The sequence below is a fragment of the Gossypium hirsutum genome, chromosome A03, assembly GCF_007990345.1.
Source record: "Gossypium hirsutum isolate 1008001.06 chromosome A03, Gossypium_hirsutum_v2.1, whole genome shotgun sequence".
Taxonomy (NCBI): domain Eukaryota; kingdom Viridiplantae; phylum Streptophyta; class Magnoliopsida; order Malvales; family Malvaceae; genus Gossypium; species Gossypium hirsutum.
In genome coordinates this window covers 51,623-71,140 of record NC_053426.1, presented here as the reverse complement: position 1 = coordinate 71,140, position 19,518 = coordinate 51,623, and the positions used below count along the sequence as shown (strand labels likewise).

The window sequence follows — 19,518 nt, the reverse complement described above, 5'->3', positions numbered from 1 at the left end:
GAGTAAAGCATAAGATTATACGACTTCACAGTAACAATTGGTAATAAATACGTTCAATGCGTTAAGTTGGTCAGGTATGTATTTTAAGATTATATTTAAGCTTGATTTGGATTAAATCACAAGGTTGTTATGTGATGCATATGTGAGTAAAGCAATAAGACTGTTCTATGATTATTGTGCATTTCGTCAATATGAAAAGTTAGGTGAAAATATGTGATGTACCTATGTTTATAAGAGATCACTATCAAGTGAGAATTTATCTGCTTATTGTGTATTACATAATTGTGTATATTCGGCCAAAAAGGGTAGTATACCTAGAAAGAGGTTATATAAGAATTCGTAAGATCGACTTTTAATTTGGTTGGTCAGGTATGTGATAAATACTTGTACATGTTAGACCCATCAGAATTAAATCATGATTGTAAAGTGAAAAGCAAATATGAAAATGCCATATAAATATGTGAGTATTCGGTTATGGAGAAATACTATAGGATATTGGGGGATATACATTTTGATTTGTCCGATGAGGATAACTATAGATATGAAATGAAATGTTATATGTGAATCAAATAAACAAATTGGTTATATTTGAGTTCACTAGTTTTAAATTGCTTAAGACTTACTAAGCTTACAAAAGCTTACTCTGTTGTTATGTTTCTCTGTTTTATAGATTGTTGATTTTGGCCTTTTTGCTCGAGGATCGTCAGCAACTTGTCACACTATCACTATCCACTGTTTGGTACTGCTATGTTTTGGATTATCTTATGGCATGTATAGAATAGACTAGTAGTGGGAGGATATTTTGGTTAATGTATATAAGCCATGCGAATATGACATCTTGAATGTTTACTTTTATAAGTTTTAAATTTTATCCCTGGTTGTGTCTAGCAATTATCCAATTGAATGATCTTTACTCCAAGAAAATGTTCAAAATTTTACTGATCTGGCATGAGTTACAAGTCCGGTAATGCCCCTCACCTATTCCGGTGACGGTTACGGGATAGGGGTGTTACACACATAATCATTTGAGTTAACTAAGCATGAGAATTACATAATTTCAAAGCAACTTAGGGAATAATTTCAATATGGGAATCAACACATGCAACGAATAACGAGAGATAGAAAAGCATACAAACCCCCTACTTAGTCCACATTACCCTCAATGTGCAATAATAAATAAATAAACAAACAAAATAGAGTCAAGTGTACTCTCTGTGTATGTTTTAATGAGGAAGATGATGGTAGAAATGATCGTTTTGCTGTATGATGAGGATGCTTGAGATGTTGGCTTCCATTGTTTCTAGGTGAGCCTTAATGCAGTTTACTCTCTTTTCCATAGCGGAAAGGGGCTGCTCCTCTTGCTCTCTAGGAGCCGAACCACGTATTCGTCGGAACACTCTATTGCTTCGAGCAGTTCGTGTACCTGGGGGAGCAAAATAAAACGCAGTAAGGGTGCCCACAAGCAAACCCATAGAATCCAGACAATATTCATCCAAAGGATCCATATTATAAGCGTATGTTAGGGATGAAAAATCAATTCTGAATGAAGAATGTTAGTAGCTAAATGCGTGATGAATGGGTCGAGTATGAGAGGTCGGTGGGTTGGAATTACGACATGAAAACTACGTGTAAACCAATATCCTAGGTTGACCCTAAAATCGAAGTGCATGCACTAGAATAAAAATAATTATATCTTAGTTAAGATAGACGAAGAATCATTGTGGCCCAAATAATTAAAAGCAAGAAATCTATAAATATATCTTAGGGTCGGTTCATGCACTAGCAATGGTTTAGAGGTCTTGGAATTGTAAGGATGAGATATTGAGTTAGTCAAAGCTAAGTAAGCTGAGTCAGCATCAAAATCATTAGGTACCTCGAGTAAAGCAGTATGGTACGAGTCGGTTTGAACATCATCAGGGTCAGCGAAACCCATGGCTATGTTAAAATCTGAAATAGACATACTAAATGTATTACCAAACAATCTGAATTGAATTACGTTTGGGGTTTCAACAGTCCTAACGACATTTATATCGAAACTAAATGTTGCATAAAATTCGTATATGAGCTCAAAAAATACAGCACAATAAATATTCACATACAACGTCCAACCAATAGCATCAAAATAATAAAACACAGAATCACACATATTAAGTGTATCAAAGGTAAAGAGAAATATATACTTATAGGCCGGGATAAGACGATGTCGAATATCCTCGTATCTCGTACGGTGTTCCAGGGTCATGAAATTCATAAATCCCTGAAGTTCATGGTATGCGTAAGCAATATTCTTATGCAACACTGTAAGTAAAAAGTTCACCCTTTAATAACATGCTTAGATTTCGTATTTCCTTCCAAAGAGCCCTATGTGGACCATAACATATAGAGTTTAATAAGAGCCATGAATAGTCGCGCTTTGAAGAATTAAATCTTGTTAAGGGAGTTCCCCCAAACTAACATTTCCATCGGTTCATTGTGGAGTAAAGGGGTGAATAAATCGTATATGATTCCTATAGAAGAAACATTTGTTGCACACGCGTCTCATTTCATATGTCCCATTTATCAAAGAATTCACCAAAGCCACTCATGGCAAAGACCCTTGTCATAACATGCTAGATGAGAAACTTAACAAGCTAGACACGAAAACCTAAATGAGTAGACTAGCCACTAACCAATTTGAGCTAGGTAGGATAACCACTTATTGTCTAATATATCTAGGGAAAATCTTGAAAAGTAAGACTCTATCTTATTACCAAATATGGGTTCAGGAGTGTTGACACCATTTTTTTGGATGAAAAACGGGGTCAATTTGGATTTTGGAAATGAAAACAAAAATAGGGAGTCGCCACCAATCCCTTTTTTATGAGGTGTGATTGGATTACCTCGAAAAATGGTTGTTTTTAACAAACGGTTTGATTTTGTTAGAACAACGGTTTTGGTCCACAAAATTTAGAAAACGGGTTCGGGAGTCGGTTACGCACGAGGAAGGATTAGCACCCTCGATACGCCCAAAATTGGTACCTAGTTGATTACTTAATGTCTTAATGTCGAAAATTGAGAATTTAAAAGAATTTTAAAAATATGATCCTTGTATTAAAAAGTTGAAAATCTTGGAAAAAGTGGCATATTTCACGTTAATCGAGAAAAGACATCATATCCAGTAAGTTAGGATACAACGTCTCGAATTCTCGATACGCGAATAAAAATGCTTATTTAAAAGATAGGTTTAGCCATCTCGGATTTGAAAATGAGATCACGACTAGTAAGTTAGGACGCGATTTTTAATCCCGAGATCATTTAAAATTTGAGTTTAAAAAGATTCGTGTCTTTAGATTTATTGTGAAAGTCGAAACCCAGTAAGTTAGGGTACGACTTTCTTAAATCTAAACACGAAATTTTGTTTACTCAAAAAGTTATAATTCATACATTGAATGAAATATTTTATTCACGAAATAGTAAAAATAAGATACGATGTTAATATGCGTAACTAAATAAATATGAATACGATGATGTAAAAACAATGCAAGTAATAGCAACGAAAATAAGATAAATAAAAGGTACAGACCAATAACATACGAAATAGCAATGTATACAAGCAAATAAAATTAAAGCATTCGTTCAAAATAATAATGAAAATGTAAATAAATAAATGAATAAAATTATAAAAAATGTAAAGATATATATATGTAAGTATACATCAAAATTTGAAAATAATAATAAAAAATAAAATAAAAAAAGTAAATAGTGATATTTATATATATGTTTAAAATATATTAAAAATATAGATGTAAATAGGTATATACGAATTAGAAAGTATATAAAAAATATAAGTATGTACATATAAATATATTTATAAGAATTAGAAAATATAGATATAAGTATATGTATATACAAATTATAAAATATACGAAAATATGATTTTGTATGTATATATTAAATAAGTTAAAAGAATACATATACATGTACGTATATACGCAATTTTATAATAATATAATATATCACCTATTATCTAAGATTTATATAAGTAAATATAGGTATAAATATAATGATAGTAATAATAATAGTAGTAATAATACTAACAATAATAGTAAAGATAATAATAGTAAATAATAATAATAATAATAAAATAAACAAAATAATAAAGCGACTAAAAAAAGGGCTAAATCGAAATAAAATAAAAAAAGAAAATACTGGGCGAATTTGGAATAAAAAGGACGAAGAGGACCAAAATGTGACTCGCGCGAAAGGGCGGAGGGCCAAAACGGAAAATATCCCAATTATTAGGACATGTGTCCATTCTATGAGTGCAAGACTAAATCAAAAACGCTAAAAATAATTTGGGCGAAAATTATAAAATCTAAAAATGCAAATAGGACTAGATTGAAACACCCCAAAAGGGCGAAAGGGCCAAATGGGTAAATAACCCAATCATCAAAACACGCGGATCCTGAGACGCGGGTCGGGTCGCGCGCGCGGGTCAGGGCCAAAACGGCGTCGTTTTGGCACCTGACCCCTAAGGTTAAAACGGCGCCGTTTTGTTAACACATTAAAACTATTTTTTTTTTACAAAAAATTCATTTTTCAGTTGAAGAGAAACAAAAAAATTTCAAAACAATTTTTCTCCTCTGCTTCTTTTTAAAAAAAACGACGACCCCTCCCCTCCCTTCTATCAAAACTCCGGCCATTAAAGCCTTTTCGGCCTCCGGCGCACCGCCATCGTGGCCCTAGGCCGACGGCAAGGGAAATGGGCTACTCGGCCCTCCCATCGTAGCGCACCAAAGCTCGGCCAACAACTCGAAGGACCGAGGGCTTTAGATCCCTCCCTAGAAACTGATTCCGGCAACGGTAAGAGGTCCTCCGACGACGGAGCCACAGGCGAGTAGGTGCGGCCTCTTTCCTTTTTCTTTTTTTATTTAATATACAAAATAAAGAAAATAATAAAAAAATAAAAAGAAATGCAAATCTGATAGAAAAAATAACCTTGAATCTATTTTTTTCTTTTATTTCTTTCTGTTAATGTGTTTTTTTTGTTTTTTACAAAAATCGGAAGAGGCTATACAAAGATGATATTCGGCCTCTTTATAGCCGATTTTGCTTCTATTTTTCTCTGCTATTGCTGCTTGCGTGTTTTCTTCTTTGTTGCAGGTAATTGACGTTGATGGAGCAAGTGGGTGAGGGGACGTGCGGTGCGGCAGTGGCAGAGCTAGGGACGTGCGGCGCTAGGCTAGGGTTAGGGGGATTAGGTTTCTTTTTTAGGATTTGGGCTGATTGGGTTTGATTTAGGTGGGTTGGGATTTGGGTATTTATTGGGCCATCTGATTTGGGTTTGTAATTGGGTTATTTTGGGTTTGTTTGCCTGGGCCGGGCGAAATTGGGCTGCTACAAGGAGTATGGTTACGTATAGGAAAAGCTAAAGCACTTGACAGGCTGCGCATGCACAATAAAACAACTAATTTATGAAACAATTTTTCATGAACCATTTCACCATTGTTTCAATCTATTTGCATTAGCTCTAGTAAAAAGGAAGAAAGTTAGTTTAGTAATTTTATTTGTTAATTTAGATATAGCTTAAATACTATTTTATTTAAATTTGTATTAATAATTTTCATCTAAATTAAATTAGTAATTGCTTAAGACAAAAAAATTTAACAACAATCCCTACAGCTCAATTTTGAAATACTCTTTTATAAATATTATAACTCAAAGCTTAACGCTTTTAAATTATTTTTATAAATATTATTTATCTTCTGCATACGCGCGCAGTCATTAATTGCTTTTTTTTTTTTGTTTACTTCATTCTTCGAGCTCCCGAATTCAACCCGGTCGGGAAAATGGATTTCTATTAAGTTTAATTTTTTTTTGAAAGATCTGTTAAGTTTATTTTAGAACTCTTTCAAGACACAAGCACAACCAATCCATCGTCCAGATCTGATCTGAAATCTGAATACATCGGTAAGTAGATGCCGAGTAGTAGTATATCAAAGTTCTGCTCTGCTTATAATTTGTAAAGAATATGCATGCATTTTTCAAGCAATGACGTAATTTAGGCTTATTTTTGTGTGTGTTTAGGTTAGAACTGATGGGATCAGGTGGGAGCAAGGGTTCTTGCAGGGGAGGAGGTTCCTCGTCGAGTGGTGGGAGGAAGGGAAGATCTATTGGAAAGAATAGAGTTTTCCAATCCTCTTGCCTGGGAGCGCCTTCTGGATCTGCTGACTCCCACTTTGACCGTCAGGTCTTTCTCCATTCTCTTGTCTCATTTTTTCCCCTCTCTCTTCTTCCTCTTCCTTGAAAAAGAAGTTCGCTTCTTCAGGTGGTTGTTGTTGATCACCATAATAAAGACTACGGCTCTAATTTCGCCAACCAGAACAGGAGCGAACGGGAATCTGAGTCGGATCAAGAGAAAAGAAAATGTTCCAGAAAGGTTAAAGCTGAATCGGCATCTGGTTATGAAATGCCACTGCCATGCATATCTTCCAATGGTGTAGATATAGATGCCTCGAGAAGTGGTAGCAGCTCTGGCAGAGCCACCACAGCAGTGCATCACTCTCCTTCTCGCTGCCTCTCTGGCTTTAGCTTCTTTCCGGGTAACATTAGCTTCAGATTAAGCAGAGCTAATAGTTTGGGTTCGTCTAGGGCATATCCTGTTTCTCCTACAAGTCTTACAATATTGAACCGTGATGACAACTCCGAGACACTTGAACATCGACAATTTTCCCCAAATTCTTCTTCTATAAACTTATATTCTCCCTTAACCTTCAATGATTCAGACACAGATAGGGAGAGGGATAGACGTGATGGAGTTGGAAGTCGAGAATCTGTTGAAAGGAATGTTCGTTTTAGCAGAACATTAAGTGTTGGAAGGCTTCGTGACCGTGTTCTTCGCAGACCTTCCTTATCTAATTTCACATTGTGCCCTTTACAACAAAATGGTCAAGTCGGCAGTCAAACTCACGCATTTAGAGGAGACAGGGACACGAGACAATTTGCTACCTCACGTTCCACATCTACTTCCGTTTCCGGCTCCGCTCATACTACCACCGTTATATCCCACACCCCCGTTTTTAACATTCTGGGCCATGAAGTTGAAACTTCACAATCTAGAGAAGCCAGGTATCATGATTTACTCGAGCACAGATCCAATTTCCTTGAAAGGAGGAGAAGAATACGATCTCAGGTTTGTGATCTTCTGGCACCTGTGACCCAACTCACTACGTTTTCTAATTTAGTATCTGATGATTACTGAACCATGAAGATAGCATCTCATCAACCTCTTTTGAACTTCACCTTTCCTTCATTAACATTTCAAATACAACAATTACAATGGCGGACGCTTTTCCTGATGTTCTATTTATGTCTGATTCCTTTCTGCCATATGCTGATTGAATGTTATCCATCTCAGTGGAAGCTGATACTTATTTTTCTATCTGTTTTCTTTAGTTACTGACCTACGAACTACTTTAGGTTCGAGCTCTTCGACGGCTAGGAAGCCATTTTGAGAACTCTGGACATGAAAGGTCTTGTATTTTATCTGGTTTACATAGAACTGGTGGCTGCACATGTCGTGTAAATAATCGAGATTCCAATTCAAATGATGAGACAAGTGCTAGCGCTAGTCTATCCAGAATCGTTATGTTAGCTGAAGCTTTATTTGAGGTAATTTTTATTTCTTATGTTATTACTCTGGGTGGGTCTTCTTTCTCTTTGCACCTATCTGTTGGAGTTAATTTCTATGCATTTTAACTAGGTTCTGGATGAAATCCACCAGCAGTCTGTGGTTTTATCTTCTCGACCTTCTGTATCTTCAATTGGATCTGTTCCTGCACCTAATGAAGTTGTGGAATTGCTTCCTGTCAAAATTTATAACAAGTCACACAAACTTCATAATGATGAGGCTGGACAGTAAGTATTTATTTTTCTCTGCTGTTTGAGAAATGTGAAGCACACTTGAGATTTTTTTTTGTCTCCGAGGGATAGTTGAAGATGAGATTTAACTGTGTGTGCCTTGACTTTAAAAATGGACCTGCAATAAAATAATATTTGGTTGGCATTTTAGCTCAGAGTAAGTTATGAATTTGTATATGAAGTCAAATAAAACATAATCAGTTCTACAAAGCAGAAACTAAAAGCTTTCTGAGCTACAAATTAATAATGAGACAGTTTGATTCATATCAGAAGTATAATTAACCTAATGAAAATATGAGACTAAAATAAATAATAAGGTAACTTAACTTTTTTCTTTGTTTGAGAATTTAAAGCAGAATGGCTTAAAATCAGATCCAATCAGCGAATTAAGTGCACTAAGAAGAATGATTCTTAGTTTACTATCACGTAGGAATTGGAATCTAGATCTTTTTTGGATGCTAAGTTTTAAGGCATGCTTCCAAGTTATAGTCACCAGTAGGCTCATGAAGGTTTGGCATACACTCTTAATGAGCTTGCTTGAAAAGGTTTAGGTGATTAGGTGCAGTAGGTCTATCTTTCGGCTGGCCTCATCAGTAATCCCTTGTGCGGATTACGAGCCTAATTCTATGTAAAATATGGAATTTAAGTTTGATGGCATGATTTCTTAATGACTTATTAGAGAAAAAATAATTTAATTTTCCTGTTATTTACCCACAATATTGGTTGAGATGAGTTCTATATGCAATTCTCTTGTCTTGAGGGCTTCAGTTTGACTTTAATCTATTATGTTTTAGCAGTTATGAGTACCATGTGGATTTGAAATGTTGACATGATAAACTTGGTGTAATATGTGAAATTATTACTTGAAGTATCTAGAATAAAAGCATTAATATGAATGAGCAAAAAGAACCCAAGAAAACTGGAAAGTGACTCCAACTGTAAAATTTGATTCGGGTTATAGTTAAACAAATTTGGTTTTTGGTTCAGAAGTTTAAAACGCAATTATTCAAACTAACCAAAACCTATTTTTTATTTAATTTATACTCAGTTTCTTATTTTTTGATAGCATAAAATTAGTATTTTATGCCTAAATTATTGAAAAATACTATATAAAAAAAGCATTTTAAAATTTAAAAGACCAGTGAACTGAACTGTTAAAAAAACCAGATTATTGCTAATTAATTGCTTTTTTTTTTCCAAAACCGAACTGAACCGTTATCACCTCTAATATTCACATGATATGTATTATACAGACTTCTCATCCTTGAGTATCAAGGCCTCCTTTTTCTGACCTTCTAATTGATCTAGCTAGAGGTTAATGATTTTATTGGTTTTGAATCCAATGGTAATATAGGAAATTGGGGGAGCTAGAGTGATAGGAACAGGGAAATTGAGTAGAAAAAATTGAATTTTAATCAGACTTAGGTATTGTCTTCCTATATAGGCATATGAAGGGTGGGGTGGGGGGGGGGGGGGCGTATATGATTTCAAAGGGCCCTAACCTTCGGTATGCTTTCTTTTTCAGTTACTTCATATGGCATTTGTCTGCAATCAGGCATGTTTTGAGTCTTTTTTTTCTTTTCTTTTATATTCAATTAACAGATGTTACATATGCCTTTTGGAGTATGAAGAGGGAGATAGCATGCGGATATTGCCTTGTAACCATGAATTCCACAGAACTTGTATAGACAAGTGGCTCAAGGAGGTTCACAGGTAGGATGGATGATTATTATTGCAATGTTTTTAACTTAACATTATGGTAAATATATGATTAAGGGTGTGCTAGATAAAATAGACGTGTAGGTTGTAGTTACACTCCACATGTTAGGTTATCTTTAGGAACAGTGAAGTGAAACGGAAAGACCAACGGTCATATGAGGCTTGAAAGACTCATCAATATTCCCCTTTGAAAATTTTGGACAAATGAATTTTTTGTGTTATATGGTGAAACAACAAATATAGAACTGCCGAAGAATGATGCTGGCATTACGTATAGCTTGTTGGTCCAACAGCCTTTGGAATGGCGTGCAAGTGCATCAGTAATCTTTCCTTCTCATCAATCTACCCCTTGTTTTTCTTTGATGTAATTCCTAGGAAATGATCTGTCAAATGCTACCCATCAAAGTTATGTTGATCCCTTATATGTTTGTGAAAGATGTGCCACACTTTCTTGCTGCCTAATGTGGTGGTGGAATGTATGGAGAATTAGATTCCTTTGTTCTATAAAAATAACATTAACACAAATGCAGGGCTGTAAGGGAACTAATTCCTTTTGGCTATTAATATCTTTATCTAACTAATGGCAGTAGTCAATATTGTCTTGTGATATGTATATCCATAGTCTTTTAGGCTTTGCTTGGTACGAGTGAGAGATAATTGGAAAGATGGAAAATATAATTTTTTTTCCTTGGTAGAAAAAATGAAAAAATTGAAAGAAAAAGTAAATTTCTTTCACACCGTTGCTTGGTAGAGTAGAAAAAGGAAAGGAAAGAAAATAAAATAAAACACTTTTCTTCTCTGTCAAGCACACTCGATTTTTAATTTTTTTCCCACTTTTGCACTCCTTTTTTTTCCATCTCTCTTCTTTTTCACGCTACCGAACACACCCTTAGTTGACACCAAAGTGCAAACTTAGGATTGCAGAAAATCTTGTAAAGTTCTTTTAGGAGGTTTGTTCCCTTCGCCACGCTGAAAATATAAGTTTTGTATATTTGTTGGCCTCTGGTTATTGTTGTTCTGTCTCCCTAACGACGAGTTAGGTCCTGGAAGGTAGTGCAACAAGTTTTCTTCCACTTGCTTGCGTAATATCTGCAAGACTCTAACTAAACCCAGACAGGCTTTCTCCATGTGTACCATTGACCTATTTTACCGAACTTTGAAAATGTTCAAGTTTGGGAAATGTTTTTCATTTTCTATCCTATTTTTTACTTTAATATTGTGATGAATAAAAGAAGATGCTTCAACTAAATTTGGACAATTAGAAAACAAGGTTTCCAAGTTATAGTTAAAACCAAGAGTTTCAAGTCATTTTTATTATGCTATTGATCAAGTATAACATAAAACTGGAAATGGGAATCCTTAAAGAAAGAAAAAACAGGATGTAAAATGGAAAATGCTTTTCGAAACTGAACTAGTTCTTTTCTTTCCTACTGAATGTCATCTTGGGCAGTGGAATTGGCTTCCATTTTTTTTCACCCTTTCTGTGCTAATGCTATTGCAGTAGGATTGTTTTGGTTTCATCCTGACGCAATGTCGCTTGCAGGGTGTGCCCTATTTGTCGTGGGGATATTTGCAGACATGATTTGTTGGCTGTGAACTAGAGCTTGCAGTTTTACTCCATACTTCCCGATGAGCATTGCGAGCCATGTAAATAGCAAGTTTTAAACCATGTTGACAAAATGGAAGAGAGTAGAACTGATAATCTCGACCACAATGCATTAGGAAGCTTTGATCGTACTGTTTTATGGAAGAGAGTAGAATTGATAATCTGTGAGTCATCACTTTTGGAAGGAAAAAAAATGAAATGTGCTGAAATTCCAATTTGTAATGTCCTTGGGCAGAACTCAGCCCGAAGGGGGGGGGGTGGTAATTGTTATTGGGGAGGGAGGGAGGGAGGGGACGATTATCGTACTGTTTTATGGTAGGTTCTATTTATTACATAGATAGCAAGAAATTGTGTAATATGATAATATATTATAATTGATGTTAAAATACATTGTGAGGGGTAATATATTTTGTCATAATATAAAAATCTTACGAGAAATTATCAAATACATTAAGAAAAGGTGTAATTAAATAATATATATAATTGGATTTTTTATCTGTTCATTGTATTTGAAATTGGAATATAATTGATAATTTCACATGGTATTTTTAACAACCATTTTTATTATTTGTTGACCTCTAAAATAAAAAATGAGGAGATAGATGGGATGGTGGTGGGTCACTCTTGCCTAGGGTGGATGGCTAGAGCTACTTTCTTGGTATGTAAGGGCTATTTTAAAGGACGGGTCGAGATTGGTTGGTGAAGAAGGGTTAAATGCCTTGGTCCTCCTTTCAGGCGTTGTAGTGAGGTTTATATATAGGTGATAAAGGAGTTCACACGTTTCAAGCTTATTGAGAGTAGAGATACTTCGTTTTTTTTAGTGGCGATGATGTGATGTTTCAGATTAAGGATGCAACTTTTTGAAACAACTAGGTAATCAATGAATTTAAGACTCACATGCACTTAAAGAAATTGGTCTTGCGAAGGTGGTGTAACGTTTGGTACCTTGTAATAGTTAAAAGGTAACAACTGGAACTTAAAGGGGAAAAAAACAAGAAAACTCAGCTGTAAGTCTGCCACATGCAGCTTAATTAAAGTCTATTTCGATTATTTCGATTCTCGACCATTTAAATGTCCAAATTCTTGCTTCCAATAAGCTTGTGCTTCTTCGAGTGTCCGAAATGTCCAAATATGAGACTCAGCTTTCTCGCGAGCCTCCAGAATTTCCTGTTTTCAGCAGGACCAGTTCATTATTGGGGAACAGACAGCAAAGGTAAAATGCAACTGCAATTTAAGTTTTTTCTACATGGAAAAACCAAATAGTTGGGCTGTCAATAAACCTCTCTACAGTTCCTAGACATCGTTCCGTTTACATGAACGTTATCATCATTAGCATTCATAAAATGACATGCTATGTTTACTTACTCAGCCTCTTCATTTCCCTAAAGCCTTGTTCAACACAATTCAAACATGAGTAAAGGGTATGCGCTTCCAAATATAAGAAATAACTCTAAAAAAATAAGTATACTCATATAGGACACATATCCGTATAACACAGTTTTGAACTTAACTAAACATTTTGGAACTTCTCATTAATTCATTATTGAAGAGATGAATTCACAGCATGCAAATCATAACAATAAAATTACGATTAGTCGGTTATTGATACGTAAACCCTAAAAGTGAAAATGCTATCTTTTTTTCATTATGGTTCAGAGATTTAGGGCACCATTTACAATTCCCAAAAATATGGGAGATTTAGGATACTACAGAAAGACCTAGTTTAACATTACAATTGAAAACAAGCTCATCCCAAGCAATTAGGATTTCTCAGTAGAACTTGATATCTTATTTGGATGGCACTCGCAACTAAAATTGAGATTTGTGATCAATGGCTGCTCAAATTGAAAGAGACATTACATTTATAATTGTTGATAGTTCATCTTCGACCATTCTCCAATCAGCTTTTAGCTTATGAACCACAATTTAAGCATAAGGCAACCACAATGTAGCTTATTAACAAATTAAATATAAATTGAAATAATAGTTTTTCCTTAAATCTTTTTGCAATATTTTTAAATCGGAAAAGAATTAAAAGAAAGAGGAAAAAGAACCTGGAGTTGAGAAGAGGGCTTGGTTTTCAAATACAAACAATCCCAAAGAGCACTCCATTTTCCATAGCAATTATCCAAAACTCCTTCTCTGTAATACTGTTGCAATTGATGAACCGGAGCTGCCCAACATCGAATCAATTCATATAAAAAAAATTGAAATTGGTAAAAAAAAATGGAAAATAGAGAGAGGGAGGAATACAATAGCAAAACCAGAGCGCGTCCAAGCATTTAGTGCAGGACAAGCGACGTTGAGAGACAGAGGATTCTTTTTCGGCACTCATCTTTCTTCTACGTCAATCTTGCGCGCTGGCGTCGAAATTATATCTTTGGGTTATAGTTGGGCTTAGGCCCAAACACCATCACAGGGGAAAAAAAATTGAAAATGGAAAATTCATTCTGATAGTAGAAAGGGATAAATTTCAGAAGGCTTAATGATAATTCGATGATTAACGTTTACATATTTTGTCAAAATAATTTTAATTGTATTTTAAACCTTTTTTTACCATCAACTTTTATTTTTTTTTTAAATTGTTTTTTTAAAAAAATTTGATGACTTTTTAACGGGATGATGTAAAATTTCATACGTAAAATATTTTTAATGAGATGTAATTTATTATTACTTTGATAACCCAATAAATAATTACATATAAAAAATAATAAAATAAATAAATATTTCATGAAATTAAAATAATAACTCTTAGTTTAAAAAAAATAAACTTAATTATCTAAAAAAAATTCAAAATGAAATGAATGCACACATTCAAGATTTTTTTTTATTTATTAATTATCTATATTTTAAATAGCATGCATTCTTCATATTGAAACTTTTTAGATAATTACATTTATTATCTTTAAATTAGGAGTTATTTTTTTAATTTAATGTATAATTTATTTATTTCATTATTTTTCACATGTAACTATCTTATTGAACACCTAAGTAATAAATTACATCTCATTGAAAATATTCCACATCATCCACATTAATTTTTTTAATGGTACTTTCATCGAATCTGTTTAAAAAAAAAACAGTTTGAAAAAAAAATTAATAGCCAAAAAAAGCTAAAAAATACAATTATGATCATTTTGACAAAAATATGTAAATGTTAGTGATTAAATTTGTCATTAAGCCAATTCCAAAATTATGAAGGTATTTTGATATAACATAAATATTGTATAAGATTTGGATATGATTTAATTGCATATATAAATTTTATATTTTGGTTAAATTAAACACATGAAATATTTAATTTGTTTTCAGTTGTGTGATCATAATATAAATACTCAGGTAAGATACAAAATTTTTGGAATATTAATTTGAATCATGCTAATTAAGCTTGAAATTGTTGGACTAGATGTAACAAATTACAAAAACAAGTTGTATAGTATAAATTTTAAACAAGATAATGATGCATTAATGTATAATATAAATATTTTAAGCGTAATATAGAATATTTATCACTAATTAATAGATTTGTTGTCGTGCATAATATTTACCATCTCTATACGATTTTACTATTTTCACTTTCCTAATTAATTGTTTTTCAACCTCATTAATGTATACCTCAAGAACATTTATTGATTGAAATTTTCATTAAGCACATAGGTAGAATAATATAACGGAAAATCATTAATAAGTGTGATAAAATGCTTTTCTTCTTTAAAAGTTTTAACAACAAAGGGTCCACGTATATCAGTGCGTGTTATTTTAAGAAGTTGATTATGATTTAAAGTCATATGCAATTATTTATTCCTAGTTGTGAAGCTGTTTAACTCTGAATGAAATAAATTTTCATGTATTTCTAAGCACCATATTTTTGGAACTACAAGTACAAAAGCATAATTCATAAATTCAAAGAGAGAACGGAAAAGACAATGTTGAAGCAAAGATTCATACCTGATGAAGCAAGGGAATCAAAACATCCCAAAAACAGAAACGGCAGAGAAAATCACAGTATAATGTGTCTTTGAATTCTTTCGGGCGTCGGTTACAAAAAAGCTAAAAAATATAAGAGGTAAAATTTGAAATGAGACAGACATAATAAAGAAGAGAATAAAAGGGAAAGAAATGTAACAAAAAAAGGAAAATGAGGAGAATAAACTACGAAAACATGCCAATTATCACAAGCCACAGGAACTAAACAGAAACCCAAAAACCATGACCATTATCACAGCACAAAAAACCAGGACAACTATCCCAAGTCGCAAAAAACCAATGGCCACATAGGCCCAGAACAAAAAGAACACGAACCCGATTCAAAAACCACAAAACCGTCCATCTAAACAAACCACCCCAAAACATCAGTAGCACAAGTCAACCAAAACTCAAACACCAAGTAAGAACAGACAGCACCAGGACATGGAAATACCAATAATCGCACAGAGAACTCAATAAAAAAGAACAAATATCACCCTCAAGCCATGAAAATACTTCCCTTCAAATGCCAACCTTACCTAATACATCTGCTATCTCATTTCCCTGAAAACATTTGACCAGCTGACTGATCCAATTAATGAACCTAATAATTTCAAGGCATAAGGCCACTTCCACGTTCATTCCTTAGAATCCATCCTCTTAAATACGATAAGCATCCCTCAAAATTCCAACAAATTCTCATCTATTACCCTTAGCAAGACCACTAGTGAAAATAAATTAAACAAAAATAAAAAACACAGCCCTTTATCTAGACAGCTCTTAAGACAAACAAATGAACCTCTACTCTCTCATTCTAACTTAGAATGTGTTACCCCACAAGTCTCGATGCATTACTTTAGGCCAATAACGGGCTACTTGTCAAAATGCACAAGGACGACGTATCTTGTCCAACTTATAAGGGCATGGGGTGTTTGCATTTCTATCCATTTTAAGATAAAAATGGAAGAGGTCAAAAGTAGTGCCTTTCGAATTGTTAAAAGCCAGACCAAGTTCCAGGTCACGACCAGAATTTGGTTGAGGGAAATTTGTTTTAAGAAACAAATAAAAAAATATTTATATATAAAATGAGCATCACCTGTTGCAAGAATCAAGCTATAGTTCAAGAAGGAAAAAAAAAAGCCTGATTTCTAAAAGATCTTTCCAGCATACAAATAAGCAGTGACTGAATCAGCAGAATTTAAAATCAGAAGTAAAAAGAAAAAGAAAAAAGATCAGAACCTTATCATCTTCATACACCACGGTAGCTGGTATTTCCTTGTTGATGATTTTGTCAAATCTGAAAAAAAAAAAAAGAGTAAATGAGAAGGAATGATCCCGCTAATTCACATCAAAGTGAAAAGGGAAGGAAAATTTAAATTATTCTAAAAAAAAGAATTCTTTCTTTTCTAAAAGAAGAAATTGATGAATAGAAGGAGAAGGAGAAACATAGGGCTGGGCTGACATGGTAGGAGAATCAGAGGGAGCAGAAGCAAGAGCAGCTTCTTTCTCCGAAGCCATGAGGGAAGATGCCGGAGGCAAACAGGTTAAGTGAGAACTCAAAACAAACAATCGGCTCTTCTTTATTTCATCATTCATCTATAAATATAATCACTAACCCTAGTTTCTTGCCTTTTTGCATCAGGTGAAAAATTTATATAAAAATTATATTTAATATAAATTTGTGTAAACCGCACAGTAAATTCTGAAGCAGGGCAGTGATAAATATAAATTTGTGTATATTTAATATAAATATAAATCACTAACAGCACAGTTAGGTTGAAAGTTAATCGCCGCATATGCCAAGCTCACTTCCATGCATACCTAGCTAAAGGATAAGCATTGTGTAACTTATGCATATTATAAATAATTACTGACATTCCTCAAGCTTTGGAGGGATAAATATCATGAGCATACTCCATTGGCGAGTACCTTTCAACCTTTTCAGCCATACCTCAATGAAGGTACAATTATACAAGTAATTACAAGTTTTTCAGGGAAAAATATTGTGCAATGTTCAAGCACATATTTCAAGGAACTTAGCTTTCAATGCATACTTCTACTTCTCAAACACTTAACCTACGAGACATACTTTCTATTCTTAAACACAGCCTTCAAGGCATAGTTCATTTTCTTTGGCAGTTAGCCTTTAAGGCAAACTTCGTCTTCTCAAATACTTAGCCTTCAAGGCATGCTTTGTCTTCTAAGACACTTAGCCTTCAAGGCATACTTCGTCTTCTTAGACACAGCCTTCAATGCATACTTCAACTTCTCAAACAACTAAACTTTTCAAAAACAAAGCCTCTTCAGGCACATTTAACCTTTTTAGGTAAATAGCGTTTCTAAGAACACCTTGCACATTTATACTTTGCCTCCAAGGCTTCATGCATTCATACTTTGAATGTTTACACCTTGCCTTCAAGGCCTTGTGGTGCGAATTTCACAAGAACAATCAAATCACAAACTTTGCAAAAATTTCCTCCAATTTTACGAAACAAAGTAGGCAGAAAATTTTCTAGACAGAACTTGCCCGGAACATAGAGACTTCACTAATACTTTTTGTCTCAGGTAAGCTTACTTTATAACCTTCCCTTCAACTGAGGGCAATTGTTACACATATCCTCACTTAACATACCTTCACCAGACCTCATCAATTGGGACAACCCCACCAAACAGAATAACGCTGCTAATCACCACCCTCTGCCCAAGGCCACGTCACGCCAAGCTAAACCACTCTGTTGACATTACTCTTTATCCTCGTTACATCAAATCACATAGCCGCCCTAATATGGCACCCACTTTGAATAACAAGCCCACCAATAAAACAAGGACACATGGCTTATAAGTGTTCCCCTTAAATACTCTCCTCAAACCTCATAACAAGAGGGGACCAATCTATCTACTACCAGTTACAACTCTCGGCCCATCGAGTGAACTGCCTCCAACCTTCTTGCCACATTCTTATATTGTATCAACAAAACCAATTCAGAGCAGTAATATAAATAACATCAGGCATGATTCTCTATTTACATACTCCAGACCTCCTAAAGCTGGGAAATGCCAAAACACCATTGCCAAGTCTTATAGAAAATAACCAATAGAGAACCGTAAAAGAGAATGATTAGGAAAAAACAATAAGAAATATGTTTCAAGTTAACCAACAACAAACAATACCAAGCATGTGACAGGCAAAGTTGAAGGAAAAGAAAGTCATTATGATCAAAGTGTAGCAAATTGTAAAGCAGCATTGAACATATTTTGCAAGCCACATACCATTAAATTATAGAAATTGGTAGTCCAAAAATTAGTGCATCTTATAGACTAATTTGAACTCCCAAGGCTATGTTAATCAAAGGAAAAGAACAAACCCAGACAATCAGTTCACATATTGATTTTCTTTTTTCAATGTTGTCATAGTGTGTAAATGTTGAGGGTTAAAATCCCCAATTCTTATCAATATCAACAAGCATCCGAATTAGATTATTATTATTATTTTTTTAAACTAAAGTACAGACTTTTTGAAAAAACTAAGAAACAGAATGTCACAACTCACAACAAATTAAAAAGACATGTTATTACCATCCAGAAAAACTACCAAACAAACTCTACATGCGTCACAACTCCCACCGGGTTCCTAGGACTAAAATCAAGCCAACACAGATGCAGTAAACAATTTACATACGGATGTTTTTTGTTTAGGCAATTAGTATTCTGCTAAGCAAAGACTTAAAAGAAATAGAAAATAACACAAAAGCTATAATATTAAACAGAGGGAAACAAACAATCCAAAAATAAAGACCGACATCTGTAGATTTGAAAGACGGAATGAAACAGTGATTTCTAAAGCTGAAAACCAAAAACCCTAAGAAAAACCCACTGAAATACAAGTAAAAAAGCATGGAGCTGAAACTAAAAAAGAGACTGATACCTGAAATGAGTCTCCGTTGAAGCAGCGAATTTCAAAAATCACAAAAACCAGAAACGCCAGAGAAAACTTAGGGTTTCTCTCTCACGAAAACTCTCTTCCTTCTATAGCATGTGTTTTTTTGGCCCGTGGATACCCAAAGCTAAAAAAGAATAACAGGAAAACGTTGAAAAGTGACCGAGAGCAAGAGAGAATCGCCGAAGAAATGGGGAGCAATAGATTGAATAGATAATTGAGGATTTAAATCTCGAATGATGGGAAGGAAGCTGGCCATTAATCGTAGGTAAGACGCTAGAAGGTTCCTGGATCGGGGATATTCTAAGTAAGGATACCCCGGCTTTGTATATCCCATTCCAGGGATATCCGAGTGTGGGGTCTAGGGGCTCGGGGCTTGGGTTTAGGGTTG

The 19,518-nt window shown here is 34.3% G+C and overlaps 2 protein-coding genes across 7 annotated transcripts; one reads left to right on the top strand and one right to left on the bottom strand.

Annotated features, from left to right (window-relative positions):
- Positions 1-5,715: 5,715 nt before the first annotated feature.
- Positions 5,716-11,627, top strand: LOC107941376 (uncharacterized). 4 transcript variants are annotated; one of them, XM_016874936.2, is made up of 7 exons: positions 5,716-5,949; positions 6,067-6,229; positions 6,308-7,171; positions 7,459-7,650; positions 7,742-7,896; positions 9,502-9,612; positions 11,162-11,627. In XM_016874936.2, exons 2-7 carry the CDS (start codon positions 6,077-6,079, stop codon positions 11,217-11,219), a joined length of 1,533 nt encoding a protein of 510 aa, XP_016730425.1. In that variant the 5' UTR covers positions 5,716-5,949; positions 6,067-6,076; the 3' UTR covers positions 11,220-11,627. The 4 variants fall into 4 exon arrangements, with proteins under 4 accessions (XP_016730425.1, XP_016730426.1, XP_040960166.1 ...); XM_041104232.1 differs by lacking the exon at positions 11,162-11,627 and adding an exon at positions 9,728-11,137 and having other exon boundaries at positions 5,762-5,949; XM_016874937.2 differs by lacking the exon at positions 6,067-6,229 and having other exon boundaries at positions 5,758-5,949; positions 6,292-7,171.
- Positions 11,628-12,151: 524 nt separating this feature from the next.
- Positions 12,152-19,405, bottom strand: LOC107941378 (uncharacterized). 3 transcript variants are annotated; one of them, XM_041104283.1, is made up of 6 exons: positions 19,116-19,405; positions 16,430-16,487; positions 15,173-15,274; positions 13,478-13,674; positions 13,279-13,397; positions 12,152-12,391 (listed from the first exon to the last, which is right to left on the bottom strand). In XM_041104283.1, exons 4-6 carry the CDS (start codon positions 13,557-13,559, stop codon positions 12,272-12,274), a joined length of 321 nt encoding a protein of 106 aa, XP_040960217.1. In that variant the 5' UTR covers positions 13,560-13,674; positions 15,173-15,274; positions 16,430-16,487; positions 19,116-19,405; the 3' UTR covers positions 12,152-12,271. The 3 variants fall into 3 exon arrangements, with proteins under 3 accessions (XP_040960217.1, XP_040960227.1, XP_040960222.1); XM_041104293.1 differs by having other exon boundaries at positions 13,478-13,620; XM_041104288.1 differs by having other exon boundaries at positions 13,478-13,584.
- Positions 19,406-19,518: the final 113 nt, after the last annotated feature.

What these genes read in the sequence shown, in the direction of transcription:
- LOC107941376 (XM_016874936.2), top strand. Translation starts at nt 6,077, where the DNA reads ATGGGATCAGGTGGGAGCAAGGGTTCTTGCAGGGGAGGAGGTTCCTCG. An exon ending in GGAGAAGAATACGATCTCAG is followed by an intron (nt 7,172 to 7,458) that starts GTTTGTGATCTT and finishes GAACTACTTTAG; the next exon opens with GTTCGAGCTCTTCGACGGCT. An exon ending in TGGCTCAAGGAGGTTCACAG is followed by an intron (nt 9,613 to 11,161) that starts GTAGGATGGATG and finishes TGTCGCTTGCAG; the next exon opens with GGTGTGCCCTATTTGTCGTG.
- LOC107941378 (XM_041104283.1), bottom strand. Translation starts at nt 13,559, where the DNA reads ATGAGTGCCGAAAAAGAATCCTCTGTCTCTCAACGTCGCTTGTCCTGC. An exon ending in CGCGCTCTGGTTTTGCTATT is followed by an intron (nt 13,398 to 13,477) that starts GTATTCCTCCCT and finishes GATGTTGGGCAG; the next exon opens with CTCCGGTTCATCAATTGCAA. An exon ending in AGCCCTCTTCTCAACTCCAG is followed by an intron (nt 12,392 to 13,278) that starts GTTCTTTTTCCT and finishes TGCTGAAAACAG; the next exon opens with GAAATTCTGGAGGCTCGCGA.